The 13,429-nt window shown below is 57.5% G+C and overlaps 1 protein-coding gene across 8 annotated transcripts in view; it reads right to left on the bottom strand.

Moving 5' to 3' along the window:
• Window positions 1–1,493: 1,493 nt before the first annotated feature.
• Window positions 1,494–13,429, bottom strand: part of KMT2D (lysine methyltransferase 2D) — a 36,168-nt gene continuing 24,232 nt past the window's right edge. For 4 of the 8 annotated variants that reach the window (XM_072798053.1, XM_072798056.1, XM_072798055.1 and 1 more), the window contains exons 38-56: window positions 13,269–13,335; window positions 12,923–13,155; window positions 9,977–12,823; window positions 9,701–9,841; window positions 9,410–9,577; window positions 9,094–9,253; window positions 8,400–8,475; window positions 8,054–8,229; window positions 7,826–7,956; window positions 7,041–7,173; window positions 6,835–6,962; window positions 5,546–6,686; window positions 4,564–4,700; window positions 4,339–4,469; window positions 3,829–3,876; window positions 2,418–2,703; window positions 2,109–2,182; window positions 1,874–1,982; window positions 1,494–1,722 (exon numbers count right to left, since the gene is read on the bottom strand). In XM_072798053.1, coding sequence (XP_072654154.1) covers window positions 1,630–1,722; window positions 1,874–1,982; window positions 2,109–2,182; window positions 2,418–2,703; window positions 3,829–3,876; window positions 4,339–4,469; window positions 4,564–4,700; window positions 5,546–6,686; window positions 6,835–6,962; window positions 7,041–7,173; window positions 7,826–7,956; window positions 8,054–8,229; window positions 8,400–8,475; window positions 9,094–9,253; window positions 9,410–9,577; window positions 9,701–9,841; window positions 9,977–12,823; window positions 12,923–13,155; window positions 13,269–13,335 — 6,279 coding nt within the window. In that variant the 3' untranslated portion in view covers window positions 1,494–1,629. The remainder of the gene's footprint in view (window positions 1,723–1,873; window positions 1,983–2,108; window positions 2,183–2,417; window positions 2,704–3,828; window positions 3,877–4,338; window positions 4,470–4,563; window positions 4,701–5,545; window positions 6,687–6,834; window positions 6,963–7,040; window positions 7,174–7,825; window positions 7,957–8,053; window positions 8,230–8,399; window positions 8,476–9,093; window positions 9,254–9,409; window positions 9,578–9,700; window positions 9,842–9,976; window positions 12,824–12,922; window positions 13,156–13,268; window positions 13,336–13,429) is intronic. The other 4 variants (XM_072798057.1, XM_072798058.1, XM_072798059.1 and 1 more) reach the window with 3 other exon arrangements.

Here is a 13,429-nt window from a genome sequence, read left to right as displayed (position 1 = left end):
GGGAGGCAGGGAACCCATCACCCTCTGGCTCCCCCTGGGGCCAGCTCACTTTTGTGCGTTATAACATAGTCCAACTATACAACGGGGGTGAGAATTGCCCAGCCTCTATACCCCCACCTTACAGCAGTCATAGCCAGGGGGTGGGGAGGAGGGGGTGAGGAAAAGGGCGGTAGGTTGGGTAATGGAGGGGGCCCCCCCACAAGGGGAGCTCCATGTGTCCGCCCCACACCCCCCTACCATTTATAAACTGGTTTTGTAAAAAGAAAATAGATATATTTATATAGAATATATAAAGCACAAAAATTAGTAGTTTTACATTTGCTCTCCCCGGGGGTGGGGGGAGAGGGGAGGGTTCTCACCTCCAGCCGGCTCCCCCATTCCCCACAAGACTATGTACAATCCCATGTATAAATAGATAAATACCCCCCACCCTCCCCGCGCTGACACTAAGCTCCCCACCCCCACATCACCACCCCTTCCCACCAGACCAGCAGCAGTTTGGTGACTGAGGGAAAGTGGGAGCTCCGGGCCACACCCTGCCTCACTGGGTATGGGCATGCCACTCAGGGATAGCCCTCACCCTACCACCCACCCACCCCATCCAGGGGCTGGAGGGCAAATGGGCTCATGATGGGGTTGGGAAAACAGGAGGGAGATATCCTGGTCCTAGGTTTAGCACACCCCTCCTGCCCCCATGTCCAGATGGAGAAGGAAGTTCTAGAGCAACTAGGGGCCAGTTATCCCCAATCTTCATCATCATTAGCCTCAACCACCATCCCATGCCCATAATTAAAAACAAAGATGGATTTTTTGTTGTTGTTTTTCTTCCTCTTCCTACCCCCCTTCCACCCACTCAGAAGAGGGCAGTGAGGCGGAAGAGAGGGTCGGGGCAGTAGGGGGCTTGGAGAGGGTCTCACATTTCAAAACAGCAAAAAATCCAACACTTAAATGAGGTAGGTGTGGGTGCGGGGTCTCCTTGCCCGGCTTGCCTGGCTTGCCCTCCTGGGCAGCTGGGCGCCTCTTTCCCGTTCATGTTGCATTTGTCAGAGTGGAAACAAGGAAACACAACCCATAGAGAGACAGAAACACAGAGGAAAAGAGGGAGACAGAGACAGATTGAGAGGGAAGGGATGGGAGTGAGGGTGGGGGCAGGACCCGGCAGGCAGGGCCAGGTGTGGGACCCGGCCTTTGGGATTGTCAAGCTTAGTCAAGTCTCTTTGCAGCCTTGAGTTGGGCCGGAGAGGTCGGTGGGAGCAGCAGGGCTTGTGAGGCCCGGCCACACATCCTCCTCCCCCCTCCCTGCTGCCTCCCAGTTGCTTCTGGGTAGTTCCCGGCCCATATCCCCCTCAAACCTGAGATGCCCAATGGCTGCTTCTGTCTGGCCCCTCCTGGAGCTGGGGGCAGATATGCCAGCCTGGGGGCCGGTGGCGGGGAAGAGGGTTGTCCCTGGTGCCCAGGGTGGGCTTGGCCTAGGGCCCTCTGCCCCAGCCTCCTGCTCCAGGGGCTCCGGTCAGCCGGCAGCCCCAGCCCTGGGTCCTGGCTCTGGCTGCTACCTCTCTTCCCCCTCATCCCTTTCAGGGAAGAGGTTGGGGGTGGGGGGACTCCCCTGCCTGGTAGCCTCTAAGCTTCTTAGTTCATCCATTTCCGACAGTTCCAGGCTCCACAGTGGCAGGGAATCTTGTGCTGATCGTCCTCAAAGTCAAACTGATAGTCATAGGTCAGCTGGAAAGAGAAGAGGGTAGAATCGATGCCAGCCCCACAGAGGGAGTGGGGGAGGCCAGAGATCTCCTCTGACGGCAGTGGCCTTGGAACTTGGCTCTGGGGAATAGCAAAGAGGGGGCTGCTTTGTCACCCACATAGGACACTTCCTCACCTCCTCTCCTTTGGGGATTCGCCGGCTGGAGATGATGATGATTTTATCCTCCTTGTCAAATGTCACAACTTCCGCCACACAGTTAGGGGCACAGGAATGGTTAATGTACCTAAGCAGCGGGCCAGAATTGAGGATGCCAGGCAACTGAGTCGGGATGGTTTTGGTTCCTTCTTGGCCCACCCCGAACGTCACCCCCAGCGACCCCTGAATTCCTCCTTTCTCATTCCTCTCTCACCTGGCAGGGCCTCCGGTCAACGTAGCATCAATTACATGTTCGTTGTTTATTCGGAACATGTAGATGCCGCGATTCTAGAAGGGAAGAAGTAGAAGTGGGAAGGGTATCAGGGCATGGCAGCAGTGCTGGTGGGGGGGATCCCGTAGCGGACTCGGGCCATGGGCTTGTCTTCATTTCTTATTCTGCCTTTATCCCATCTCTCCCCTCCCCTCCCACAGCTTTCCACCTGCTCCCCTGATCCCATTCTGCCCCTTGGTCCTCGAAGGAGCACGGACCACGAGCCAAGACAGCCCCTCTGCCAGCCCTTACCTGCTCCTCATAGATTTTCTCCCGCCGGTTGGCCACCTCATTGCGAATGATGGTGCCAATATATTCGATGACCATTGTGTGCTTTTCTAGGTCCTTGGCGGCATAGAGCCCCAGGCCCTGGATACGGGAGCGAGCCAGGTACACGTTGTTCTTCCACTCAGTGCGCAGGCGCCGGTACTGTGATGACTTGGAGTGCACAAACTGCTTACTGTATGGGGTGTTGGTCTCGCCTGTGAAGGTGCTCTGATATGCCTTGGACATGCTGGTGCTGTTCAGGGTGTGAGGCCTGGGAGGTGACACAGGCCATGACAAGACAGCTCTCCCTCAGACCAGGCACACACCACCCGCCTCCTCCCTGGGATGTGCAACATGCCAGTTAGGGGCATGTGCTATCTTGGAAATGGGAGTGGAGGCATGTGGGTCTTGGCTTTGATGAGACAGCCACTGATTGTGGGGACCCTTCCAACACCCTGAGTGGCACAGAGAGCCAGGATGGGAGATGAGGGGGCACCAATTCCCGTACACTGAGCCCACTCTCCCATCTCCCTGCCTTATACCACCCTCCTACCGAGCATTACACAAGGCCACACTCTTCTGGGGGGTCTTCCCCAAGCAGCCCAGGCCTGGCATTTAAGCTCATGATTTGCTCAAACATCTGATTTCTACCTCCTGCACATACCAGAAGCCCTGAAATTGGGGGCCGTGTCTACCACACTGGGCTGGATTTGAATTAAAAGTGGCTCTGAATTCATAGCCGAAAGGTGGTATCCTTTCCTTTCTTCAGACTGTCCCCTTCTCTGACATATAACGTTGGGCTCAGTGCAGGGGAATGACTGCTGCCTGGCACGATGCCTTTTCACCACCCTAGGGCACCAGCCAAAATCCTGCCCGTCCCAGAGCAGTGGTTTTCAAACGTTTTTGATTCTTTTTTATTTAATAGAGATCTTTTTTTTCTTTAATAAAATGTTACTGGCATTCCAATACATGAAGTAGATGTTAAGAGGATGCCTCCGGTTGAATCCAATTTGGGGAAGGGGGAGTTCTGCACGGGGAGGGCCAAGTTCTGCTTATTCAGTTTATGTGTTCCAGGACTTTCTGAAACACACACAGTTTGAAAACCACTGTTGTAGAGCATCAAGGACTAGGAATGACTGGGGTAGTAGAGCCTGACGCTCCACGACAGCCCAAGAGGCAACAAGAGGCCTTCGAGAAAACCCTGCTATAAGGATTGTGCCTCCCTCTACCCAGGGACCAAAGTCAGGCTACTGTGGCACACAGAAAGAGCAGTGCACCACGAGTTGAGAGGTAAAGTTCTGGTCCCAGCTGTGTGACCTTTGTCTAGTCACTTAACCTTTCTGGGTTGCAGTTTTCTCAGCTGTAAAATGGGGGTCATACCACCTGCCCTACCTACCTCATAAGGTTGTTGTGAGGATCAAATGAGATAATGGATGTGAAAACGCTTTGAAAAAAAAAGTATAAAGTGCTATACAAACGTAAGGTTTTATTATTTTTCTATTATATTTCTAATTATTTTTGACACCAACTCAGCCTGGGGAAGGGAAGGTGACCCTAGCCTTTATGGGGCGTCTCAGGTTTGGGAGAATCACAGGCCCCCTGGAAGCAAAATAAGAGAGGAAGGAGGTGACTGGCTCCCTTATCAACTTCATAAAATTTCACCACTGTCTACCCAGAACCTCCCCAGCAGCCATTCCCAGGGGGCCCAAGATGAGTCTGCCTCAGACCCCAGGTCAACCCAGGACACCTGAGCAGGGTGGAGGAAGAGGAAAGGGATAACCTAAGTGACACCTGCATCCCCTCTAATCAGGAGGCCTAGGGTGAACCCCTAGACCTTCATAATCGGCCGGAGGGCTCCTACCAACCCCCACTCCCGGATCCCACGGCCCCCATCCCACAAGCTCACCGTTTGTAGTGTGTGAGGATTTTAGGCTCCGATCGGGCACAACCAGTGGGATTGATCATGAGTGGCAGCTCCATCAGGGGGTGGCGTCCGTAGCGGAATAAATAGTTTTGACAGCTCTCCACTCCAGGCAGCTGTGGACACAGGTTGTGCTTGCCTTAGCCTGAGAGTTTCAGGGGCAGGAACCAGAGTTCCCGGTGCCCACGTGGCCCCCAGCACCCTCCTTACTGATTCAGCTATGCGCAGCACGGCGTGCACCGTCAGCCCGAAGAGCTCCTCGCCCTTCAGGTACTCGGGGAAGAGCCGCAGCATGTCGGCCTCTTTTCTCATGGCGGCCACAGGCTCAATGATGCGGTTCCACACAGCTAAGGAGCAAGGAAAGAGAGTAGCCCTCAGATGCAACTTCTGTTGCCTGACCTCAGCCTGACCCTGAGCCAGAGCCATGGTTGTTTTCTGGAGCCTGCCTACCTCCCGCCATGAGGCTGTGTGGTTCTTCAAGGCCCCGAGCTGGCCTCCCAGTCCCCTTTTCCCTCAATATGCCAGAAGGCTTCGTACCCTGTAGGGGCAGCAGAGAGCCCTCTAACAAGGAGACGGGTGACCCCAGGGCCCAGGAGACCCATCACAGGCCTCAGTGCCTGACCAAGAGCCGCAACAGGCATGCTTTGGAGTTGGGAAGATGTGGGTTCAGGTTCTAGTATCAGCCATGGGCCTTTATGCCAATACTCCAATCTCTCGAAGGCTCTTTTTCTATACGTGTACACTGGGCAAAACAAGAGTACTTACCTCACAGGGCTGCCACGGACAAAACAACCTATGTCAATCACTTACTTTAGTTTGTGGCACACAGTCCTTGCTCACTTATTTCTATCCTTAACGCTAAAACTCAGGGCAAAAGAATTTTGATGGGGGAAAAGCAACCGTAAGGAACTCATGGTTAGGAATAGGGTGAGTGATCCAGCTGACGCGGTCTCAGAATCGTATTCTTTAGTTCCACTGAGGATAGGAAAAGGAGCTAAAATACGTGAAGTAGACAAGCAAAGTATCTTCAATCACAAGGGAATTTAGGGTGACTAACAGAAGCTGAAATGCTTTCTCTGGGGATCTTTAAAAGAACCCCCACCTGCCCGAAGCCAGGGGAAGAAGATCCCTCACAAGGACCCTGTGGATCCCTTCCACTAACACATTAGCATTTTGAGGGCCCAGTGCTCACCCTGGGGGGAGGCATCCGTGAAGACCAGGTCCTCCAGGCCCTGCTCCATGACTTTGATGACGAACTCTGGCCTTCCGTTGTTCTCGCCGATGGAGCAGCGGTAGCAGCAGCGGCGGTTGTTGGTGCGGAGGCTCCAATAGATGCGCGTGGCCTCATAGCCAACGGGATAGAGGGCAGTGGCACTGTGGAAGTCAGCCATCTGATGAGGGAGCAGCTGTCCGATGGCGTGGAACACAAGGCCCCCCACGCGGAACATGTGTAGCCGCTCTCCCCGCTGGATGATGCTGGCGATTTGCTTCACCTCATCCCGCTCAATGTAGACCCGCCGGAAGACAGCAAAAGAGCTCAGCTCCTGTTCACAGGGCCCCTTGATCTTATGCATTGGACACAGCATGGTCTTGTCCTTGAAGAACATGCACTTGGCGCGGATGGCGCAGGCAAAATGGTAGACGTTGGGGCAACGCATTCGATTGCAGCTGCTGGTGGCGCCGGTGCGCTGGCACAGGGAGCACTTGGTGAGCAGCCCTCGGTGCAGGGCGACCTCAACGTTCATCAGCGCCCCACCCTGGGTCTCGTACACCTCTGTGGACCACAGGGCACAGTTGAGGTGCACCCACAGGTCCAGGTCCAGGTTCAGCAGGCGCGCCGGCCCATCAGTGGCCCCGTCACCCTCCTCATGACAGAAGCAGCAGCGCCGCATATCACGAGGCACCTTGTCGGGTCGCAGGGCTGTGCCGAGCTGTTCCATAAACTCCGCCACTTCCCGCTCGTCCTCCTGCCGCCCACTGCCCTTCTGGATGGTCAGCAGCAGCCGCAGCCGCTTCCAGCGCACCCCTTTCCACTTCTTGAGGCGAGGGGGCCGGGAATCTTCACCTTCTTCAGGGGGCCGGGCTCGGGGCTTGGGTCGGGCTGACTCAGGGGACGAGGCCAGTGGCAGAGGCGATGGGACTGGTGGCTCAGCTGAGGGTTCAGCCGGGAGTTCAACCAGGGGCTCAGCAGGGGGGCTGGCAGGAGAGGGTGCCAAGGGGGACGGGGGCGGGGAGGGTTCCTCAGGAGGTGGGGCCGAGAGCTGTCGCACATCCAGATTGGAGACGTTGTAGGTGTAGCTGTGTTGGGTGGGGGGCTCTGGGGCAGGGCTCTCCTAAGGGAGGGCATGTGCCCGGTATCGTTAGTGCCAGCTCCTCGCTCCACTAGCCCGCCTCCCTCCTCTCATCCACATTCCACTCTCCCAGAAGCCCTCTGCCTTCTTGCCCTAGCGACACCCACCCTCTTTTCTCCCCCAGACCCACCTGTTTCAGGAGGCTCAGGATGTCTAGCTGGCTCTTGAGGGTATAGCCAGGCAACACTGCATCAAACTGTTTCAGCCAATCAGGGCCAGCTTCCGGGCTCTTGCCTCCCAGACCCTTTTCTTTCCCTCCTGCAGGAAGGAAGGGGTCAGAACCTCCCACCAGAATCACTCCCTGCAGGTCCCAAGGAGATTTCCTGCCAAACTCACCAGGGCCCTCAGCTTCCCCCTTCTTAGGCTCAATGCCTGCCCGGGCAGGGCTCTCTGGGAACAGCACCTCATAGGAGTTGGGGATCTTCATGCTTAGCAGCTCTGCCACTGCCACCATCACACCATTCAGGTTCTGCCAGGGCAGGGAAGGGGACGGGAGGACCATGTCGGCAGTGTGGAGCGGGCACTGCCACCAGTGTGGTGGGGACAAGAACACCCAGAACCGCACTCCCCAAGCGGCCACTCAGTCCTGCCCTTTCACACATTTCTTTCACAGCACCTCTCCCAGACTGCTGTGGTCATTAGTGGGCGCTCCCCAAGAAGGGACCCATGCCCACCAAGTTTCAGACGGACACACACTATATTCACAACTCGGAGACTCATGATACACATTAGCAATTTACAGGATCTGAGGAGTCTTGTACTAAAGAAACTTGTTTTGTGGTTTCAACTGGGGTTTCCAATTTTCTGACCACAAAACCCTGTCAACATTAAAAAATAACAGAGTTCCACCAAACGTGACTGGGGACACGCTGTCTTGCAGCATGTCGCATTATGTGCACTCTCCTTATTTGCGGACTTGGGTCTATCACTTGACTGTGAGCCCCTTGAGGGCGGCGACCCCTCCTGCCTTATCTACCCTAATCCTGCAGCCTCCAGCCCAGGCGTTCACGCACAGTAGGCCCTAGTACACAGTTCTGAGCGACTGAATTTATCCACACAAGCTCCAGGGACTGCCTTCTGACCAGGGTCCCTTTGGCCTCCAAGGTACCCCCAGGACACACCTTGGCCGCAGCAGCAGAGACCGTCAGCATGACCGACACCTCACTTCCTTTGCCCTTTTCCCAAGTTGTGGCAGGCAGCTTTCCAGAGGTCTCCAGGTCCAGGGCCCCATAAGGTTTGGTATCTGGGAAGACTGAACGAGAGAGGGACCTGTGTAGGCTCCAGCTGCCTCTCTCCCCTGGGCCCTGACAACCCAGCCACACCAGGCTCCTGCTCAGAGCAGCCTCTACCTGGGATACTGGCCCGAGGAATTATGGGGATAACAGGGGAGAGAGCCCGGTCTTCCTGCTCCCACCGGCCTGAGCCCAGCTGAGGGAAACGAGGTGCCTCCTCCCCTAGGATGCTTTCGGGGGACGAAGCTGGCACAATGCTATCAGGAGAATCGCTGTCCTCGTCACTTTCCATCCTAGGGGCCAAAAAGAGACATTTGTTGGTACAGCCCTTCGGACTCCCTCTCCCGAATCTAGAAATTAGTAGATGTCATAGCCTTATCTGAAATCTGCCATTGGCCAAAAGAAAAAGTGAGGCACCCTGCCCCCCATCCCATTCTTTATCCCCATTTGCAGCCACCCCCACCTGACATCCTCAGTCTGATTGTGAGGGGGTGTAGGCAAGGCGGCCAGCAGGTCTAGACTCTTCACCTCTGAAGCATCTGAAGGGTAGGAAGGGAGAAGAAAAGTCAGGCTGGTGGCCAGAGCTGATGGGGCCTTCTCCCCCATATTTCAGGCCTAACTAGTGTAAGATCTAACTTAGCTCTCATGACTGCTGCCTGCCCACCCACCTACATACCAGTCTCGGGCAGGTGAGCTGTATTTATCGAGCCTTTCCTATGTGCCAGGCACTGGGCTTTGTTTATCAGCCTTTAACAACTCCAGCAGAGGAATATTATAAGACCTATTTACAGTAAGGAAATCGGGGCCCACACAAGTCGTTCATGTTACTTAGCCGTGCTAACAGCTAAATGAATATAGGAATTGGAGAATTCAAATCTAGATTTTAGTTCTATACCCACTAAAGCAAGGCTGCACCTCATAGACAAAGGCCTCATCAACACTCTTCCTGCCAACCGCCTCCTCGGTTGCGTGTGCTCTGGACTCCTTATTTCCAACAAATCAGCACTGAGAAGGCCCTTCCTTATTTCAGGTACATGGTCACGCGCACACACAGGACAACGTGCAATCATTCCTGTCTCAAACCCTACGAGAGGGCACACTGCCCCGGCCACCAAGTCCCACCGGAGAAGGAGAGGCCCACTCTGCTCCTGACTTACCCCTCAGCGTCCCTTCAGTATCCCGGGCAGAGGCAGCATCCTTGGGGTGCTCCCCCAGCTCTTCGGATGGAGTGACGCCATTCACCATCTTCTGCTGCACCGATGGGGGTGGGGTGGGGGGCAGCGACGAGGGTGGTGTCGGCGGGTTACTCAGGTTATTCTGGGGGTGGGGTGGGGTGTTGTGTGCAAGATGGCAGAGGGAGAATGACGTAATCTCCTGGCCCCGCACGACATCAGCGATTTCCTCTTTTCTCACTCCCACCTCCACCTCCCCAAGAACCTTGTCATCCCCCAAAGGTATTGCCGTTTTTCTGACCTTGGTAAGCAGCTGGGAATAGTAGTCAGGGCCAGTGGGCAGTGCCCCACTTCCAAAGGCCCCCCTCAGCTGGCACTGCCCGTTGACTGGGCAGCCACTGCCGAAGGGAGCAAAGAGGCTAAAATTGGCGGTGATGGTAGGCTCCGTTAGGGGCAGCAGGGACAGCTCCTAGGAGGGGCAAGACGACAAGGTTGGACACCTGCAGCGTGTACATCTCTGCCACTGCACAGCTGGGGGCCAGGGTGCCCCCTATCCTGGGATGGGACCAGGGGGCTGGCTCCTGGGGGTCACCTGTTTCAGCTGTTTCAGCAAGGCCTCGCTGGCCCTGACCCCGTCCTCCTTCCGCAGCTTCTTTCGGGAGCTCACCAACCTGTCGCTTGCCTTCTGTACCCGCTTGGGCTTCGGTGTCACAGGCTTCCTTGCTGCTGTATCCTAAGCCGGATAAACCCACAGTGAAGGCTACTGTCTTCCTCAGAGCCCTCACCTCTCCTGGGTGAACCAGACCTGCTCACGCTGCCCCGGGTTGCAGTCCCCACTCTATCTGCTCAATCTATCTAGAGCACTCACCTCCTTGTTGCTGGGGGTACCCTGTAGTTTCTGCTCCAGCCCAGCCAGCTTGCTGTCAATGTGCCCGTTGATCTCAGCTCGCAGCCCCTCGGGCCCCCGCCCAGTGCTGAGTTGCACATTCTTTGCCCGTAGAAGCTTCTGCAAGAGCAGATGCCCGGCCTCTGAACGGGGGCCTGCCAGCAGGAGGTGGTTGCTGGTACCTGGTGCCCCTATTGGCTCCCCGTTGGCCTCCCTCTTCACCGCCTGGGCTCCCAGGGCACATGGCTCTTCCCGAGGCTCCTGCTTGATGCTGAGATGGGGTGGCTCAGGCACTGCCTGCCCATTCACCTGCTCCAGATGCCCAGGTACCAGGCTGCTCTGCTCTGGCTTCTGGGCTTCTACTAGGCTGTCTGGAGGGTCCCAAGGTCCCAGCCCCTTGCCGAAGAACGTATCCGCAAGCTGGGCAGCAGCAGGTGAGACCCTCCCAGGAGGCAGCTCCAAGGATGGCCCCTGGGGTTTTGGGGTCCCTGGCTGGGTGGGAGGGAGCTGGGCCTCAGAAGGGAGCTGGGATGGGACCAGGGGGCTGGCTCCGGGGGGCTGTGAGGAAGGTCTCTTTGGCTCTTGGGGGCTGGATGGTGGAGGAGTGGGATGGACAGGGCCGAGGACCGGTCCTGTGGCTAAGGCTCCTTGTGGGGCGGGGAGCCGGGGTGGGCCCTGAGGTCGAAGCCCCACCCCTAGCTCCTGGAGGGGGCCTGTTTGGGATCCAGGGAAGCCCCCAAGTTGGGGCTGGCGGCCCAGGAGGCCCTGGAGGGGAGAGGGCTGGGCTCCGGGTTCCTGGTAGGGTGGGGCCTGGCGCACTGCCTGACTCTGCTGCAGTTGCCGCTGCATGAGGAGTGCCTGTAGCTGCTGCTGCTGCTGCGGGCTCAAGTGCCGCAACTGGGGGTTTTTGGCCAGGACTCCTTGGAGCTGCGCTCGAAGCTGACCCACTGTCGGCATGACTCCAGGCCCAGGCAGGCCCGGTCCAGACTGGGGGACAGATCCTGCTTTGGCAGGCTGCGGCCCGGCATTATTCTGCACCGGCCGCTCTAGTCCAAGGGGCTGTTGGGAGCCCAGAAGGTTCTGGGTCATGGTCCCAGGCTGCTCCCCTAAAGGAACAGAGGATTGGGCCAGCAGGTGGGGCATGGGTGAGGCCTCCGAGGATGAGCCGCTGCCTGCTTGCCCATGGCTTCCCACAGTGGCTGTGTGGAGCAAGTTAACTTGCTGCTGCTGTGGCCCCGGGAGCCTCAGAGGTGGCTGCAGCTGCGCAGAGCTGGGTTGTGGCTGGGTCTGCGGCTGGACAAGCAGGAGCTGTGAGTCCCCGGAGAGTGAGGGCTTCACCTCCCCAGGTTCAGTGGCTGCCGACTCAGGAACAGTCCCTAGGGCTAGCGGTGCCCCCTGATGTGTGGATGGCCCCTCCGTGGCCTCTGGAGGAAGAGCTGTCTCTACCATGCTCTGCTCCTTGCCTGTCAGCAGGACAGTGGTACCCAGGGCTCCAGGGCTAGAAAAGTGTTGTGAGGGCTTGGCGGGCATGCCGGGGCCAAGGGGCACCTGCTGCTGTGGCTGCTGCGGCTGCTGCTGCTGTGGAGACAGTAAAGTTCGACTCTGGTTCAAGAGGCCCATCTGCTGTTGCTGCTGTTGCTGCTGCTGCTGCTGCTGTTGCTGCTGCTGCTGAAATTGCTGCTGCTGCTGTTGCTGTAGTTGCTGCTGCTGCTGAAACTGCTGCTGCTGCTGTAATTGCTGCTGTTGCAGTTGCTGCTGCTGTTGCTGTTGGAGCTGCTGCTGCTGTTGCTGTTGGAGTTGCTGCTGCTGCTGCTGTTGCTGTTGGAGCTGCTGCTGCTGCTGCTGCTGCTGCTGCTGGAGCTGCTGCTGCTGCAAGGCGGCCATGGGCTGAGTGCTGAGTTTGGGCTGCCCGCCGTGTGGCATCAGGCCCTGCTGCAGATGGGAAAGGCCTGCCATGGATCCCTGCTGTTGGTGCTGTTGCTGCTGTTGCTGCTGCTGCTGCTGCTGGGCTGTGACCAGCCGGTGTCCCATGAGGCCCTGACCCTGCTGTGCCAGCTGGGGGGAACTCAGCACCCGGGACTGGGTCAGAAGCACCTGTCTGTGAGGACCCTGGGGGCCCAAGGCTCCAGGGTGTTGCTGCTGCTGCTGTTGCTGCAACACTGCTACCTGGGCAGGGCCCAGCATGCCCTGGGGCCCCTGGGGTGGTTGTGGGGACAGCTGTTGGACCAAGAGGCCCTGACGGCTGCTGGGAGGCAGAAGCCCCTGGGGTTTGGGACCCAGAGCCTGGTTTGCCTGTACACCCAGGCTCTGCTGCTGTTGCTGCTGGACTGCCACCTGTCCTAAGAGGTGCTGTTGCTGCTGCTGTTGCAGTTTCTGGGCTAGTTGCATGCGCTGCTGCTGGAGCTGCAGCTGCCTTTCCTGTAAAAGTCTTGAATCGGGTCCTAGGCCTCGAAGAGCCAGGTTGCCTGGGAAAAAGCCCCCTGAGGGGCCCCCCAAGGCCCCAGCTCCACCAGAGTGTTGCTGTTGCTGCTGTTGTGCCAGGGAGGTGTTGAGGAAAGGGCCACCAGGCTGTCCAGGGAGTGTCATGCCTCCTGGGGGCAGGCGAAGACCTGTAGCTTGCCCACCCGGAGGCCCCTGTGGTGGCTGCAGCCCATGGCCCGGGAGCAGCTGACCAGGGAGCTTGGTGAGTAGCCGGGGACTCTGGGAAGGGCTAAGGGCCAGCACAGCTGAGTGTTGCTGCTGCTGCTGTTGTTGCTGCTGCTGCTGCTGCTGCTGCTTATTCCGATACTCTGCCATGAGATTGGTGTGCTCCTTCTGCTGCTTCCGGACCTAGCACAGGAGAATTGGGAAGTCAGCCTGGAGCCAGCCCAACCGTGCCCTCCCTCTTGTTGGGCTCCTGGTTGCCAGGCTGAAGTCTGCTTTCCGTACCTGATCCAGCTGTTTCTGGATCTTGCTCTGCTGCTCCGTCACCAGCTTGAGCTTCTCGGCATCAGCCTCCGGGAACTCACGACCAGCCTTTTTGGCAGTGCGCTGCTTGGCGCACAGAGCCTTCCGAGACTTGCGGTGCACACCAATCTGCTCCTCTAGCACCTTCAGCTGCATCTGTAGGAGCTGTTGGGTATGAAACAGCCATTCCTCATACTGCCGCTGGTCAGCCTCATCTGAGAAAAGAAACAGGGTGTCGGGACCTGCCAAAGGGAGCTCGGAATCCCTCTTCCTCAACCATCTGCCCCCAGCCACTCCCTTGCACACTCCTCCCCATCCCTATACTCACTGATCACTCCCTGGGCAAAGGTGGGCGGGTTGGGACGAGGCTGGGAGGGGTCACCAGCACTCCGCTCCTGTGGTGAGAGAAACTTGCTGAAGGGTCATTGTTCCATAGCAGGCCCTAAGCGTGGCCTGACTGGAGAGGACACACGTTCCTAATCCCACCTG

This window comes from Canis lupus, chromosome 25, assembly GCF_048164855.1.
Source record: "Canis lupus baileyi chromosome 25, mCanLup2.hap1, whole genome shotgun sequence".
NCBI lineage: Eukaryota > Metazoa > Chordata > Mammalia > Carnivora > Canidae > Canis > Canis lupus.
Note: the sequence above shows the minus strand (reverse complement) of the source record. Positions and strands in the feature narration are given on the sequence as shown.